This window comes from Saccostrea cucullata, unplaced genomic scaffold, assembly GCF_032062105.1.
Source record: "Saccostrea cucullata isolate Sc308-1 unplaced genomic scaffold, CSIRO_AGI_Scuc_v1 ctg2836, whole genome shotgun sequence".
Taxonomy (NCBI): domain Eukaryota; kingdom Metazoa; phylum Mollusca; class Bivalvia; order Ostreida; family Ostreidae; genus Saccostrea; species Saccostrea cuccullata.
In genome coordinates this window covers 102,093-119,395 of record NW_026941489.1, presented here as the reverse complement: position 1 = coordinate 119,395, position 17,303 = coordinate 102,093, and the positions used below count along the sequence as shown (strand labels likewise).

Genomic DNA, 17,303 nt, shown 5'->3' with positions numbered 1-17,303 from the left:
ATACAGCAATGTTACTAGGTGTAGTTTAACTGTGTTCCAAGTTTAATGGAAATCAGAACAAATTAAAAAAACAAAAAAACAAGCCATAGCCCTTACCGTTCAAAAGTTATGGCCAAATTGATTTTTTTTAAAAGTACGTCAATTTCCAAGGTCAAAGTTGTCGGTATCCAATGAAAGATCTTGGCACAAGGATTACATGTGTGAAGTTTAAAAACCATAGCCCTTACCGTTCAAAAGTTATGGACACGATTTAAGTTTATTAAAAAGTAAGTTAATCTCCAAGGTCAAGGTCAAAAGGTCAATGCTGTTGGTATCCAACGGAAGTTCTTGTCACAAAAATACATAAGTGAAGATGAAAGCCCTAGCATTAACCGTTCAAAAGTTACGAACAAAGTAAAGGTTAGGTATTTTTGTGTAAAATTGTGTAAACTTCAAGGTCAAGGTCAAAAGGTCAAAAGTAGTGGTTTCCAAAGAAAGGTCTGGTCACAAGTAATACCCCAGTCAAAATTTATGGACAAGGTTAAAGTTTTTGATGACAAACAGACAAATGGAGAGACAGACGGACATGACAGGGCAAAAACTACCCCTATATCTTTGATTACGGGGAATAAAAACATATGAAAAACTTTTCTTTTGTGGCATTCCATCCCGAGGATACTTGTCGCTTGCGATCGGTCACAAAGTTGACTTAAGACAATCTAAAGCAATAAAAAGTGTTCAGAAACATTTAAGGCATTTTTTAAGGTCTACAATCTATAAGCGAACTTCTTTTTTTTCAAAATGGAAGGCTAAAAAACAAACGATTTTAGACCATTGTACGCTTCTGGGCAATGATTTTAACAAATACTTTATTGTGATTCTTGGATGTCTCACGGACTTGGAGTTTCCCAAGAGAAGTTTTGTAACTACATGTACGAGATCTTTACTTTGGTCCCATCCCATCACCGGGGTATATAAATAAACGAATATGCACTATCTGAGAATGCTTGCATATTAATTTTACTAATAAAAATATAAAATTTGAATCTTCGTAATATACTGTAGCTTGTCCATCAACTTTGTCTTTATGTATGTAGGATCAGTGATGTAAAAGAAGAAGTTTCTCACTTACATGTAAAACTTTGACCGAGATGAGCTTAATATTCGGACAAACAGACGGACGGACAAGGAAAAAATTATAAAACCCCGAATCTTCGTTATTAACCCCCTTGGCACGTAAAAGATCTCGTTTCTCTGGGGTTCGAAAAAGAGAAGGCTCACTGGGGGCAGCCAGAGAAACCAAAAAGTTCAAAAACCAATTATATAAACTAACAAGTCTACCAAAACAAGGCTAAAAAATTGCCGACTCGGTGTTATACAATATACAATCAATCATCAATCAATCAATCAACCGATTACGGGGGCATAAAAATTGCTCAGGAAATCTTCGACTATCAGTTTAAAGTGGGAGACAGCAAACTGACAACTTGAGAACTTAATGAAAGAAGGATATGGATATAACGAACATTATTCAATATCAAAGTCCATAAAACAATACGAAATAGTCTCAGCAGAGCAAACACGGACCTCCAAAACATCAGAGGTGGGATCAGGTGCCATGAAGGAGTGAGCATCCCGTGCTGACCGGTCACACCCGACGTGTGCTCCTTGTCATGGTCAGGAAACAACGGTAAAAAACCGTCGTCAATTCAGTGTATAAATAATGGACTGACAATTAGTATGAAAAACCTCAGTCAGCATTTGACTAAATGATAAATTGTATTTCTGACAAGGTCATTGTATCGATCATAGAACTTACGAAATGATGACTTTAAACGAGACTGCTGATATTCTTGCTTCATCAACTTGCTTGTCAATAATTTACCTCGTATTAGATATTGTTCATGCGTAGAGCATGCTCTTGCGTATCGAATCAACTGAGATAAATACACTCCGTATGCAGATGATGAATGTATATTGCTGCATAAATAAGGGAAGTTGATGATAGAAAAGTTAAAGTCATCACGTTTATCATAAAGCTTGATTGTTAGATTACCATTAACGTCTTTATCAAGTAAAACATCCAATTATGAAACAGATGTGTCAGACTCTGTGGTATCTTTTATCTCAAGCTCACCAGGATATTAACAAAATGCGTGCCTCTGTCCACCCAACAGCGGCAAACATGAAGAAATTGGTGAGTATTTTCTAGCAACAGGATACTACAAATCACAAATTCATAATATTTATCCAAAGAATCATAACGTAGCACTGACATCCAAAGGATATATGCAATTTTTTTTAATGTAAATCCATTCCTCCTGCAAGTAGCCCTCTTTTTTCAGGAAAGTCTCTCTCTAATTGCACGTTTCTCTGATAATGATATCATTACAATATGATCTTACTTAAGGTCTTTCCAACCTTACAATTTTAATCGTTCAAAGTACAAAAACTGCAATTATTTTCATTCAATAAAGTTTAGATTTATTAATAATTGTTATAAATGTATAGGTCGCATATGTCAACATAAAAAATCGTATTGTATTTTTTGTAAACAGTATGATAAAAATTATGTAAAAACTGTTTCAAATGCATGTACATAATTCTGATGCTGAAAGTTCCAAAATACTTGCTACTTATAAGATAACTTTAAATTGTGAATATCAGGGAAACTTCATATTAGAAATGCCCAGCTTCAAATGCCTGAATGAAGATACCTAAGAAGGAATTATTGTCCTTGTCAACTTTTTTTTAAGATTGAATAATTGATTAAATAAAAAATGCATTTTTTAGATTAATTGTCTTAACAACAGGCACGTAGCTCAGCCCCCCCTTTTTTCCCAACAATACTTTTACTATAGAAGATGAAGATGGAAAGGTTGCCCCCCCCTCCTCCACCTTTAACTACAGGGAAGTGATATCAAGGAAATAAAGTAATTTATGCAAAAAAAAGGCACTGAAAGGAGTTGACATTGAAAAAAGTTTGCCTCTAACACCCCCCCCCCCTCCCCCCCCCCCCACACACACACATCCTCTCTCTCACACCGAAAATAGTATTTTCGAGCTTGGGCAATTTTGTTTTTTGCTTGTTTGTTTTTTATTTTTGCTTGTCAACATTTTTCATGCAAGTAATATTTTGTTCTCTGGCTGCCCCCCCCCCCCCCCAAAAAAAAAAAAAAAAAACCATGCTACGTCACTGAACAATATTTATTATTACACCTATAGAAAACCGTTCTTCCAAAAGATATTGTTCTATTGGGTATATAGTAATAACAGTTTTTGCAAAAACCTATGACATCAACCATCTTTTTATTATCAACTTCAGAGTACTTGTGTGTACAATCAGAATGTTTTTTTTTTACATAATGATTTTAAAAATGACCAATGACCAGGAGAGTAAATTTACGAGTTTCAGATTTATTGAAAAAGCAGCTTAAAAAGAAAAGAAGCAATATAAATTTTATGAACGGACAATACAAAACTTATTTTTAAATTTAACCCCCCCCCAAAAAAGTAGACATTTTAGTTTCAGCAACCTGTAAGTGTGTAAAAACTAATATCTTCATAAATGGAACAAGATTGGTCAAGCAAAAATTCTACTATTGTTTTGAATTTTCCCGCTTTCCCGTCACGTTGTCGCTTTAACTGATATAAACGTAGAACCAAATTTTACCCAGTCGCAATCGACTGATAATGTTGGTTTTTGTACAGACGATGTTTTGTGAATCTACTTCTGTACCTAATGGGATTTTGCGAGGAGCGCTGACTTTTACAGTTGACGATTTACTTTTACACTAGGACAATGTACAGATTTAATTTTACGAAAATATTGGGTTATTTCAAAGCACATATAAGTTGTCCTTGATAAAAAAGACAACCATCCTACCCTCAACCCCTGGTCTTCACATGTTAGTGCCCCTAACACCATACCTTTGACCACTAGAAAGTTTCTCATGTCAATTATCAACTTTGTATCTCCGTACATGATGAAATCAACGTAAACCGTCAACTGTAAAAGTCAGTGCTTCTCGTAAAAGTCCAACACTCTCGCTCTCTTTCTCTCTTACAGATGTAACATTATGTTTTAATTAGGCCATCTTCAATGTTCAAGGTAAAATTATTGGGTCATTTGTATTCAGTTGGTCAGGAAAGGGCAACCAAACATTCCTTTAAAGATGGCTTTATCGTATCCACTATGTTAAATAAACCACTAAATTGTTATGGTTTTGAATTATATAAACACTATGTCTGGAAAAGTTAGGTATAAAATATTTCAAGGACACCATTGTGAAATTGTAACTGCTTTAAAAAAAAGTAAAACTTTTTTTTTACTAACAAAGAAGATTCTTTAAGCAGAAACGTTTCTAATCTTTAAATAATAACACATCAATTAAAACAAGGGAAGTGGACTATCTAAAAGCAATATTAGCTTTACCGAAATTAGATTAAAATAACTTAGAAAATGTTAAAATAACTTTATCTGCTCAACATACATTATACTCCTAGAAACTTAGCCACGAAACTAGACCTTGCTCTCATTTAGAGCAAGGTCAATTATATTTTAAAATAAACTAAATTTTTAAAAATACTCATCAATTTCTGTTTTTTTTTTAAAAGCAACGCCCGATTTAGACAAAAATCTCCAAGTATTTCACATTTATGTTCAGCAATTTAAATTTTGATAATAATTAATAATTAAAGTCTTGGCCAAACTCCAATTAATCATGTTTTCTCGAAAGTAAAAATATACAAACAGCTTTTTCATTGGTTATCTATTAACCTAGGTTACTGAGAGCAGTCATTAGACCCACATTATTAGAACCTTATCTATGTGGTATAAAATCTAACCTCGATTCACAGATTTGCCTCCTCATTTGCTAAAATGTCGATTCCAAGATCTTTTCTGTTTTTGGTGCTCACAGCGAGTTTCTTTGTGTCATCATGGTGTGACTTTTTATCGGTAGGACTTCTTTTTTTATCCTGCTCTTTATTTGAAAAATAGCAAAAATACTTCAAAAATATTTGATTCCAATGATAATCAAAATCATAGGTGATTATTTGGCAAATTTTGATATTTAATATCTGTTCAGTAAGGATTGACCTTCAAATATTATTAATGAAAACCAAAATAAATAAAACATTTATAAATAATAATAGAAAAGAATCTATGGCTTTTTGATCATAAAACTAGTTCAAATATTTTTGCTGTTGTCTATGTTGATTTAATAAATTTGGTAATAGAGTAAAAAAAAAATTAAAAATGACCAAAGCATACGATTGATGGAAAAGTTTTGTAACGTTTTTCATTAACGAAAAGCTGTATTTGGAATACTTTGGCAAAAAGCAATATGTGAGTAAGCTTTAATAATTGCCAACAAAAACTCTGGAAATCCGAATTTAAATGCATTATCAATCAAAATATGTAGATTTTTATTCAGCAAGTAATTGAAACAAATTAGGAATTATTTTGTAATTTTCTGTTCCTAGTTTATTTTACCTTCCCCAAATTTATTCTTACAGGAACATAACAAAATGCGCGCCTCTGTCCACCCAACAGCGGCAAACATGAAGAAATTGGTGAGTCTTTTCTAGCAACAGGATACTACAAATCAAAAAATCATAATATTTATCCAAAGACTCATAACGGAGAACTGACATCCAAGGGATATATATAATTATGCATTTTTTTTGTATGTAAATCCATTCCTCATACAGTAAACCTCTTTTTTAGGAACGTCTCTCTCTTATATTGCACGTTTCGAATTCTCTGATAATGATATCATTACATTGTGATCTTACTTAAAATTCAATCTTTTGGGTGTTGTTAGATCTGGAGCGACGAACTGGCAAAAATAGCCCAGAAATGGGCAGATGGTTGCAGTTTGAAACACAACTCATTAAGATCTCAACAATCTGCTACATTCCATTATGTAGGAGAAAACATTCAGTGGTCCACACGTAAGTTTAATTCAAAGAACATTTATTAAACTACAGATATTCATTATAAGATTATTTTTTTTTGAACAAAGTACAATTCATATGCAACGAGATAACGGACAGAAAAGCTTTTCTGTGTTCAGTAATTTTTGTGTTTAGTAATTATAAGGAGTGAAAAACAATAAGATAGATTACACGGTCAGTATGTACTGATCCCTGCTGACAAAGCAGGTAACAACGTTGTCTTTGTTTGTAAGGCTCATTATATAAAATGTATTTTAGAGGAACTGAGATTCAATCTACAATTGGTAATCCAACTTAAACCCATAGCTCCCTTCTAAGAAGGGAATCTTGAAAATCATTCGTCAGTTTTGAATATATTTAAAAATGTCAACAACCAGGATGAATTTGAATTACCATATCTATATTGGATTCCTTAACTTCATAAAATCCTTACAAACAAAGATACGTAGCGGGTTCCAATAAATGTTTTATCAAACCTTTTCCTTTACTCCTCACTAAAATATTAACAGTAGTGAAGGGGAAACTTTAAGAGTACTATGCAACAATATATTTGAGAAGTGGTGTAAATCATGATCAGATGTGGATACTTAAAAACTTCAAGGAACTTTTGGAAATTTTGAAATCACAAAATTATACCAAAATCAACAGCATTAAAACTTACGACTTTTCCACTTTGTATAGAACCATTCCCCACGATGAATTAAAGTCCAGGCTTTATGACATCATCGACAGCTGCTTTTTCAGTAAAAATGGAACTCGTAAATTTTCTTATCTTTTCATTGGTCATTTGCAATATTGTTGAGTTAAAAAATTCTTATTGTGCACACAAGTACTTTTGAAGTGAATTTGAATTTAATATTTAAAAGATGCTTGAGTTTCTGACTGACAATATCTAATTTGTTTTTGACGACGGGTTTTCCAACAATCTGTTGGAAATCTCATGGATACCAATTGCGCCCAATTATAAGAAGACTATTTTTGTATTTACATGAAGCAGAATTTTTCTAAAATCTTATACATGTATGTGAAAAGAAAAAAAACAACACTTGCTGTGCCCTTCAACTCGACATTTGGATATATCAATGACGTAATATCAATTAACAATGGTTAATTCCAGTCTTGTGTCGATACGATAAATCCCGGTTAGCTTGAAATAGAGATACCACAGAATCTGACACATCTAGCTGTTTCAGATTTAGATATTTTACTTGAAAGAGACGTTACTGGTAATCTTACAACCAAGCTTTATGATAAACGGGATGACTTTAACTTTTCAATGATGAACTTTCCCTACTTTTGCAACAGTATACCTTTATCACCAGCATAGAGTGTTTATATATTTGAGTTGATTCGATACGCGAGAGCATGTTCTACGCACGGACAATTTATAAAACGAAGTTAATTATTGTCAAACAAGTTGCTGAAACAAGAATATCAGAAGTCTCTTTTAAATCAATCATCATTTCATTTGGTCTTTGGTCGATACAATGACATTTTCAGCAAATATATAATTCATCATGAAGTCCAGTGCTGACTGACTTTTTCATGCTTGTTGTTAGGCCATTATTAACACACTGTTGTCCACGGATTCTCGCCCCCCCCCCAAAACATGACAAGGAGCACACAGCGTGTGTGACCGGTTGGCAGGGAATGCTCTCTAGTCCATGACACTTGATCCCACCTCTGATGTTTTGGAGGTCTGTGTTTGCTCTGTCCCAATTTTGTATTGTTTAATAGACTCCAAGCTTGAATACTGTTCGTTATCTCCATATTCATTAATACTTCGAAATCTTCTACTCGGTATTAATCAAACATTTATGATGAACAAGGGTATCTTTTCCAAAATTGTAAATTTCATGATCCCAGTGTCAGGAATTCCTGTGGGGTAGGGGCACTACTGATTATTGCTGATTATTACTGATTAGTAGAAATGCATTTTTCTTTGTTACCTACTCTGCGTCTGAATACTTTTCGGTATCTCCATTATATTTCATTTCATTACCAAATTGAACTCGTAGTTTGAACCCTTAACCCTGGTTTGACCTCATTTTATCAAACATTTTTGATCTCTTGCATGTATTATATGAATATAACTATCAGTTATCGTGCTTAAAAGTCCATTGAAAAAATACAAATCAGGCGCAGAAAAAAACACGGACCTCTTAAAACATCAGAGATGGGATCAGGTTCCTTGGAGGAGTGATCATCCTGTTTGTTTCTCCTTGATATAAGCATTTCTTCATTCATGTTAATGATTTTAGGAGCCCACACGGAAGAGTACCCAGTTGACCGTTGGTTTGCAGAACATGTGAATTACAGTTACGGAAACAACACATGCTTAAAGGGACACTGTGGTCACTACACACAGGTGAAGCCCTGTTACAGACCCCTAGTGGGCCCCTTTCCCAGTTATCATTAATTTATTTTTACATTGATTTTATTATACATACTGGTATATAATTTTAATAATCTCATATGTTTAACATCTCCTTCCTCGAAAGGTTTGCCTCAAACAATTCTAAGGCCTGCAATTTAAATTAAAAAAACGCTTTTATGGTTTGTTATGTGTGTTATCTAAAACATGACATTTGGCGTAATTGGAAATTCAGGATTTTCTTTAAACTTCTCAGACAGGTATTATATTGATCACTTACATTTGTTATTTTTAGGAAGTTTGGGCGACCACTGAATATGTAGGATGTGCAACATCTCACTGCCCTGACGGACATTATTTTATCGTTTGCGACTATGGGCCGGGGTAGATATACGCTAAAACATCAGTTCTTCGACAAATTAGCCTATCTAATTTTACTTATTATACTATGTACTAACATAATGTCCAAAGAAGAATATTTTTCATTTGATTTCTCCAAATAAAGAATTTGTAAAACCCCATCATTTTACCACATATGCATTAATGCATTGGTTTTTCTTGTTTTAGAGGAAACTACCGAGGAGAAATTCCTTACACCCACGGAGCACCCTGCAGCAAATGTCCACACGGTTATCATTGCGAGAATAAGCTGTGTACAAAATCCTCCTCCTCCCACACCACCCACCCCCACACCACTCATACCACCACCACGCATAAACCACACCACCATGGTTAGATCAGCACCAACAAAATCAGAAAGATATTCATATATTTACCTGAATTAAATGACACTTTTTGATATATTTCTTAACACATAGTTGTATATTCTGAATAAATCATGTAATTTAAATGAGATTCATTGTTTTTCAAATTACTTTTATAACTAAAGGGTTGATGTTAAAATATAGAAAGTGGTAAGGGATATCTTATAAGCATATAAGGTATAAGCATTCCTTTTCCTCAAACTTATTTATAGATGGATTCCTTTTTATGCCCCCGTCAACGAAGTTTCGGGGTATTAGTCGTTCCGTTGTCATGTCCGTTTAACCTTGTCCATAACTTTTGATTAAGTGGATATATGACTTTTATATTTCACATGTTTATTTCCTGTGACAAGACCTTTGGGTGCCATCAAAGGAGTATATTTGATAAGAGCCAGTTTTGGCAAAAACTTTAACCTTGTCCATAACTTTTGATAAAGTGGATCTATGACTTTTATATTTCACATGTTTATTTCCTGTGACAAGACCTTTGGGTGCCATCAAATTTGACCTTTTGACCTTGACCTTGGAGTTTGACCCACTTTACATAAAAATTCCAAACTTTTACTTTGGCCATATCTTTTGAACAGTAGATAACAGGACATTTATACTTTACACATTTATTTTTTGTGGAAAGACCTTTTATTGTATACAAACAACCTTGACCTTGGAGATTTTCGCACTCATTAAAAACTTTATCCTTGGGCATAACTTTTAAACGATAAGGGCTAGTGATCTCTTACTTCACTTATGCAATCCTTGTGAGGAGACCCTTCATTGGATACCAAGAATTTTAACCCTTTGATTTTGACCTTGGAGTTTGACCTACATGTACTTTTAAAAAACAAAAAATGACCTTTACTTTTAAAGTGATAGGGTTAGTGCTTTCATACTTTACATATTTAATCCTTGTGACAAGACCTTTCATTTGATAGCAAGACCTTTGACCCTTGACCTTGGAGTTTAACATTTTAAAATTTTTAACCTTGGCCATAACTTTTGAAGGGCTAGGGCATGGGCTTCCATACTTTACCTAAGTATTTTTTGTGGCAAGACCTTCATTGGATACCAATTACTTTGATCTTCTTACCTTGACCTTGGAGATTTCCGCACTTATGAAAACCTTGGCCTTTACTACTTTCATATTTCACAATTGTATTTCCAACGAAAATACCCTTCTTCTGGTACCAATATATTAAATTTGCAATTAAGAAAAGTTTAATCCTCGCTTTGTTGCCATACAGGGGCATCAGTGTTTCACAAACACATCTTGTTGATTCTGAATTACCACATCTTAGTTAAGTAAGGTGCATGGATGTAAATACAACAAAATAGTTCTAAGCCGTAATTTTCAATGAAAAAACAATTCTAAACAAGATACCATATCTTAGTTAAGTAAGGTGCATGGGTGTAAATACAACAAAATAGTTTGTTCTAAGCCGTCATTTTCAATGAAAAAACAATTTTAAACAAGATGCTTTTGTGAAATACTGATGCCCCTCTAGGGCAGCTTATGTCTTGAATTCTTTCAAATGTATGTCATACTACAAACGTCAAGGTCAAAGGTGTTGGTACCGAAAGGAAGTTCTTGTTACAAGGATTACACCTGTGAAATATGAAAACCTAAATTTAACTGTTCAGAAGTTATGGCAAATGTTAAAGTTTTTTTTAAAAAGTGGGTTAAAATCTAAGGTCACGATGAAAAATATTTATACCATGTATGTAAAGTCTTGACACAATGAATACACATGTGAAGGATGAAAGACCTAGCTCCACATGTTCAAAAGTTTTGACTAAGGTTAAAGTGTTTGTAAAGAAATAAAGAGGTTAAATTTGGTGGTAACTAAAGAAAGGTCTTGTCACAAGAAATACACCTGTGAAATATGGAAGCCATAGTCCCAACCACTCAATAGTTATGGCCTAGGTTAAAGTTGACAACATGCAAACAGAGAGACAAACATACAGACAGGAAAAAACAATATACCTCGGGATCTTTTGATCCGGGGCATAAAATTAAGCTTTTTGGAGATGTTTTCATATGTATACTTCCATTAGAAGAAAAGATGATTTAATTGGATTTCGCTGACTTCTTTTTATGCCGGTCTGTCTTTTTGTCCGCAAAAACCTTAACCTTGACCATAACTTTTTATTTACTGGATCTATGACTTACATATTTCACATGTGTATTCCTTTTGACAAGGCCTTTCTTTTGGTACCTCCAAATTTGACCTTTTGACATTGACGTTTAACCTTTTTACACAAATATTTGTCTTAACTTTTGAACGGTAGATACTAAAACTTTCATACTTCACATATGTATTCTCTGTGGCTAGAACTTTTACTGAATACCAACAAATTTGACCTTTTGACCTTGATCTTTGAGATTTCCATACTTAAGAAAAAACTTTAACCTTGGTCATAACTTCTGAACGATAAGGACAAGGGTTTTTAAATTTCACATATGTAATCTTTGTGAGAAGCCCTTTTATTGGATACCAAAAACTTTAACCTTTTTACTCTGGAGTTTGACTTACTTTTGAAAAAGCAACCCTCAACTATAACTTTTGAAGGGATGGGGCTAGGGTTTTCATACTTCATATATCTAATCCTTGTGACAAGACCTTTTATTTGATATCAAGAACTTTGACCCTTTAACCTTGGAGTTTGATCTACTTTTTAAGAACTTTAACGTTGGCCATAACTTTTGAAAGGTAAGGGCTAGGGCTTTCATACTTCACATATGTAATCCTTGTGACATTAAACCCTTAAGAAACGTATACTTTCTTAAAGTATTTAAAGATAAATCGGACAGCTAATTGATTTAGATAAATGTTAAGCGACATAACATGCGCAGAAATTGACAATCTGTAAACGAGCGTTGTTCATCGTCCTTACACATTCTGCAGTAAATTACCATATGATTGATAACTTTACCTGCTCTTTTCTGCTTTAAAGAATCAAGCAATATAATGCATATGACTCGGAAATTACTGGTTTTACATGAATCTTACTTATTCAGCAAGCTAGATAAGAATTAAACCTGGAATATCAAAATCATGGTATGTGCTGATCTTCTGAACATTCTGTCAATTAAAAAAAATATTTTTTATGTTAATCTAATTCTATCCTTTCTTTGCTCAGGGAGATATTTATTCCATGCACTGCAACGAAAAACATTTTTTTCCATTAACATATGCTTGTTTAATTTATACATGTATTTGTGCAATCATTGATTGATCTTTTTCAATCAATTTGTACTTTTATCTAAGATAATTAATGAATTGTTTTTTCCTTATCTTAAATGATGAATTTCTAATGCGTTGTTTTTTATCCGCTGAATTTAAATATATTATTTTTTTTAACCAAAACAAAAACAAAGCCTGTTTACATGTCTTCTTCCTATTTGGAAAAATACAAAAGTGCATAAATACATTTGATCAAAATCACATCTATTATCAAAATTACATTAATATATAGCGTGATAAATGTGCACTTTCAAAAACGACTTAACTTGTCTACTTCCTATGGGGATAATACAAAAGTGCATAAACATTTAATCAAAATCACATCTATTATCGAAATTACATTAATACATGTATATAGCGTGATAAATGTGCACTTTCAAAAACGACGGATATAAAAACTCGGCTGTTGTACCAACAGGACATGCTTAAACTTACCAATCAGTCTGAGACAGTCGTGAATATCTCAAACATGGCGGTTAAATATCCACTTCTTCCATTGTTACTGGTCGTTAAGGTGTATGCCACTTATTGGGTTGAGTATGTTCAGGTAAGTTGTTTCATTTGAAGCCTAAAAATCGGAAATAGAAATCAAGTTTATTTTCAGTATTTCTCTCCCTGTAGTAAAAAAAAAAATATCTCTACAAAATACATAACTCTACGAAAGCCCATTGAGCTCATTTTCGTAGGTTAAAAAAATTAATTTTTCGCGTTATAACGCGAAACTTTCGAAAATAAACGCGTAACTTTCGCGTTATAACGCGAAACTTTTACTGTTTAACCAAGATATTTGCGTAAGTCTTAACTTTTTCTTGATTTTGTGATCTAGTTTACTTGTATTCATAACAAAGAAAAGCAAAAAGGCCATTTTGGACCATCACAAGCTACAATTTTAAGTTTTTAAGTTTTCTTGGTATTGAATCCAACTGTTTCAGGCGTCTTTTTTTAGACAAATTCATGAAAGATCATGTCAGCGTTCATGATTTTATCTGTTAGTGAAGATCAAGATTCCTGAAAAACATTACTATATGCATATAATTTCGCGAAATAACGCAAAAGTCTTGCGTTTATTCGCGAAAGTTACGCGTTTATTCGCGAAAATTACGCGTTATAACGCGAAAGTCTTGCGTTTATTTGCGAAAGTTTCGCGTTATAACACGAAAGTTACGCGTTATAACGCGAAAATTTTATAGCGCAAAAATTTTATTTTTTTAACCTACGAAAATGAGCCCAATGGGCTTTCGTATAACTCAAAACTGATATTTGTAAAATAAAATACATGTAAACCAAAAGAAATTCCTTCCTGATAAATATAAAATACATGGTTACTGTCTTGAAATATAAGCGATATTTGGGCGAGGGTAAGAAAACGTGATAGAGGGCGAGGCTTGCCGAGCCCTCTTACGTTTTCGACTCGAGCCCAAATATCGCTTATATTTCAAGACAGTTATCATGTATTTTGTTTATCCTGCAACATATTTCTTACATTTGAACGTCCAGAACAAGCTATATCCGACAGATTTAGGCACATCTCTGCAGTTGAAACTATGACGCCATGGCGTAAACATTGCAATATACGTGACGTCACAATGCTTTTAGAACGTCGGAATACATGCACGAGGCTTTATTAGGGCAGTGACCGGATAAAGCTTACCTTTATTAGGTCAATGCAAGGGTTAGTTGCAGGATAAAGCTTTGGTTTATTATGTTACCTTTATTAGGTCAATGCAAGGGGTAGTTGCAGGATAAAATCCTATCTTGGCTTGGTGTAATATCGTATTTAATTTGAATTAAGAAATATTAAGACTCAAAATCTAACACAGTTTTAGATTAAAGTTTCATAGTAATTCGAGTATCAAAGTGCACTATATTAACTAAAGTAAATTTTTTTAGGTTTATACATTTTCAGAGAATCATTGCATTGAACTTCTTTCTGTGTTTTTTGCAGGAGCACAATGATATACGATCAAATGTCAGTCCACTGGCAGCAAACATGAAGAAATTAGTAAGTATCGACTTATCAGAACAAGACAATCATTTAGTGTTAACTTAATTGTCGACACTAAAGGAGGAACTAAAAAACTTCCATTCATATGTTGACGCAATATATCCAGTAATCTTGAAATTAAGATATCACCGAGTCTGACAAATCAATCTGTTTCATATTTGATACGCTAGAGAAAATTTGACGAACGAACAATTTCTTTTATAAGCTAAGCTATTGACAATTAAGTTGATGAAACAAGAATATCACCATTCTTGATTTAAGTAATCATTTCGCAAGTTTTATGGTCGATACAATGACCTTATTGGTAAAAACAATCTATCATTCATTCGAAGAGTGGCTAACATTTTTCATATTAATTGGTAGGTCATTATTATTTACACACTGAGTTTTCCTATCATTGCAAAATTTATTTCAAATTCTTTACAATTACACCACAAATAATGAGTAAAAACTAAATACTTGTAAATTTCTAAATGATATTTTTTAATGCCAAGTATAACCTTTGAAAAATCAAGAGTAAACGATTAAAAAATACTTTTTTCTCAACACTTTGACCAACAACAACCAAGATCAATAGACTTAAAATACAAAAAAATAAATATATAAATAAATAAATTTAAAAGAAAAATAAAAAAAAAACCCATTTCACTATACCGGGTATTCGGTTAGACTATTACAGCATATTCTTCTGAGTAAGTTTAGACTTAGAGGGATAGAGTGAAATTCCGTAAAATAACTAGCTATAGGATAACATAGTGTGATGAATTCTTAACTTTCCTAAATGTGTTGACATTCGAAACAACACAGCTACATGTAGACATGTAATTCTTGATATAATATGCTGTTTTCTTGTAGATGTACTCTCAGGAACTTGAATCGATTGCACAACAGCATGCAAACAGGTGCTCATTTCTGCACAATGATAACCGATCAAGAGAATCGCGCACATTCAGCAGGGTTGGTGAAAATATATTCACCGGAACAAGTAAGTTTATATTTTGTTTATTCAAATAATGGGACAACTGTCAAATTGATTAGCTGAATCCAAATTTTCTTCCTCCTGACTTTAAGGGCGATTACTTTGAAAACTTGTCCCACAGTCAATCTTGAAAAAAATTCCCTATTCTTTGTTTTTTGGTATGCACAAGTATGACACCCTTTATGGCACAGATTTGACTCAGAGGTGTTTCAAAGTGTATGCTTTTTTGTAAACTTACTCTCCAGAAAAGGCAACACTTATTTTTAATCAAATTAGCTAATTAAAATTTGTGTTGAATTGAAATCTCATTAGCTTGAAATATCAAAGATTAATGTTTAATAATTGAAGAAGGAGTTTTCATACGGCATTTTAAAATTTCTTTTCAAATTGTGCAAGCTTCTAGAAATATCACTACCTAAAACATTGTAATATGAAAAATAGAAGTATTGATGTAGTCTATACTATTCCCACTTAGAGGGGTCAAACATTTCTAATGCCATTCAATACTGGAGCCAACAAGGAGACTCTTACAACTTCCAGACAAATGAATGTCAACTCTTCTTTTTCTGTGAATATTACACACAGGTAATCACTCTCATTACTACTGTATTAAAAAAATATAAAATAAAAAAAGGTGATATCACTAAAGCCTACAAGAAATATCTCTGATTCATGAAAAAATTGACTAATTGTTGTATTCCAATACAGTGAATAAGATACTGGAGAAGTACAAATTAATTTAACGAGTCCTGAACTTGTTCCACTATATGTAACCTGAAATACAAGACCTGATGCTCTGGTTCTTTTATTATTATAATTGGTTTTTCAACCTTTAATGAGTTTTTTAAAAACTTATATACTAGTATATCATTTTTTAACTAAAGGTCACTTGGGCAGATTCAGAATATGTCGGATGTGGAAAGGCTGACTGTGGGACAAACACGTTTGTAGTGTGTAATTATGGACCAAGGTAAAAAAAAACAACAGAGAGAGAGAGAGAGAGAGAGAGAGAGAGAGAGAGAGAGAGAGAGAGAGTATTTCAACTAGCCCTGATAATATATGTAAATGATTTTTATTTTTTACTTACAGTAGTGATTTGGATGGCAGGCCGTATATCCCGGCGGCCAGCTGTAGTGCCTGTCCATTCGGATATATTTGCGAAAACAAACTCTGCAGAAGATTTTTTAATGTTTAACTTTTTAAGTTTAAGTATTTTTGTGTTGATGGAAAAATGTAAATTATATTTTCTTCACTCAAACAAACGTAAATCATAATATAGTAGATTCCTATCCTCAAAGCATTTTTACATGTGAAAATTCAACTCTGGGCATATTTTTTCCAATAAAATGTCTATTTATGCTGACACTTTTCCATCATTTTATGATTCATTTTTTCACTATGTTCAATCTCCCATGGTCATCACACATTTAACATGCGCAGTAATTTGTGTTGATTATATAGAGCCGAAAGCGAGGCTACTGTGTCGACCAATTTACTCCGATGACATTCAACAGAAAACGTGCATAAACATCCACCACAAATAGTTCATGTCATTTTCTCCTGAATTGATCTAATTTTCATAATTTGAAATGTAAGTAAATGTAATGATAAAGTAATCTTATTTTGAATATTAAATTTCGTTCAAAGTAAAACTAAATTATATAGAACCTCAAAAGTTTTTCGTAATGGAATTCATTTTTAGTGTAGCGTCATACACTGAAAGAGATACGAACGACAATTCTACATACTGACGGCTCTCAAAAGGATGCTGTGTGAAAATCCACATTTTGTCAACAATGATATTATTCCTGCGAAACTGAAATTTTCATAACACATGGGTAAAGGTGCCAAAGAAAAATATATTACAAATTTGAAAACTGTGAGCAACGAATTATATTATAAATGATCAACCACCTCTAATAATACTAGTATAATGGCATGTCAATGTTTTGCAATGGGAAACCCAAAATATGTGTAGGATGAAAAAGTAATAGAAGGT

The 17,303-nt window shown here is 33.0% G+C and overlaps 2 protein-coding genes across 2 annotated transcripts; both read left to right on the top strand.

Moving 5' to 3' along the window:
* The first annotated feature begins 5,544 nt into the window (after positions 1 to 5,544).
* On the top strand, positions 5,545 to 9,124 carry LOC134257923 (GLIPR1-like protein 1). The gene is made up of 5 exons (XM_062740495.1): positions 5,545 to 5,556; positions 5,808 to 5,937; positions 8,202 to 8,308; positions 8,610 to 8,698; positions 8,882 to 9,124. Exons 1-5 carry the CDS (start codon positions 5,545 to 5,547, stop codon positions 9,048 to 9,050), a joined length of 507 nt encoding a protein of 168 aa, XP_062596479.1. The 3' UTR covers positions 9,051 to 9,124.
* A 2,929-nt stretch (positions 9,125 to 12,053) lies between these two features.
* Positions 12,054 to 16,667, top strand: LOC134257915 (glioma pathogenesis-related protein 1-like). Its single transcript, XM_062740488.1, has 7 exons — positions 12,054 to 12,134; positions 12,739 to 12,867; positions 14,266 to 14,322; positions 15,181 to 15,310; positions 15,780 to 15,889; positions 16,189 to 16,274; positions 16,394 to 16,667. The coding sequence occupies exons 1-7, from the start codon at positions 12,132 to 12,134 to the stop codon at positions 16,497 to 16,499; spliced, it is 621 nt and encodes a 206-aa protein (XP_062596472.1). The 5' UTR covers positions 12,054 to 12,131; the 3' UTR covers positions 16,500 to 16,667.
* The last annotated feature ends 636 nt before the right edge of the window (positions 16,668 to 17,303 follow it).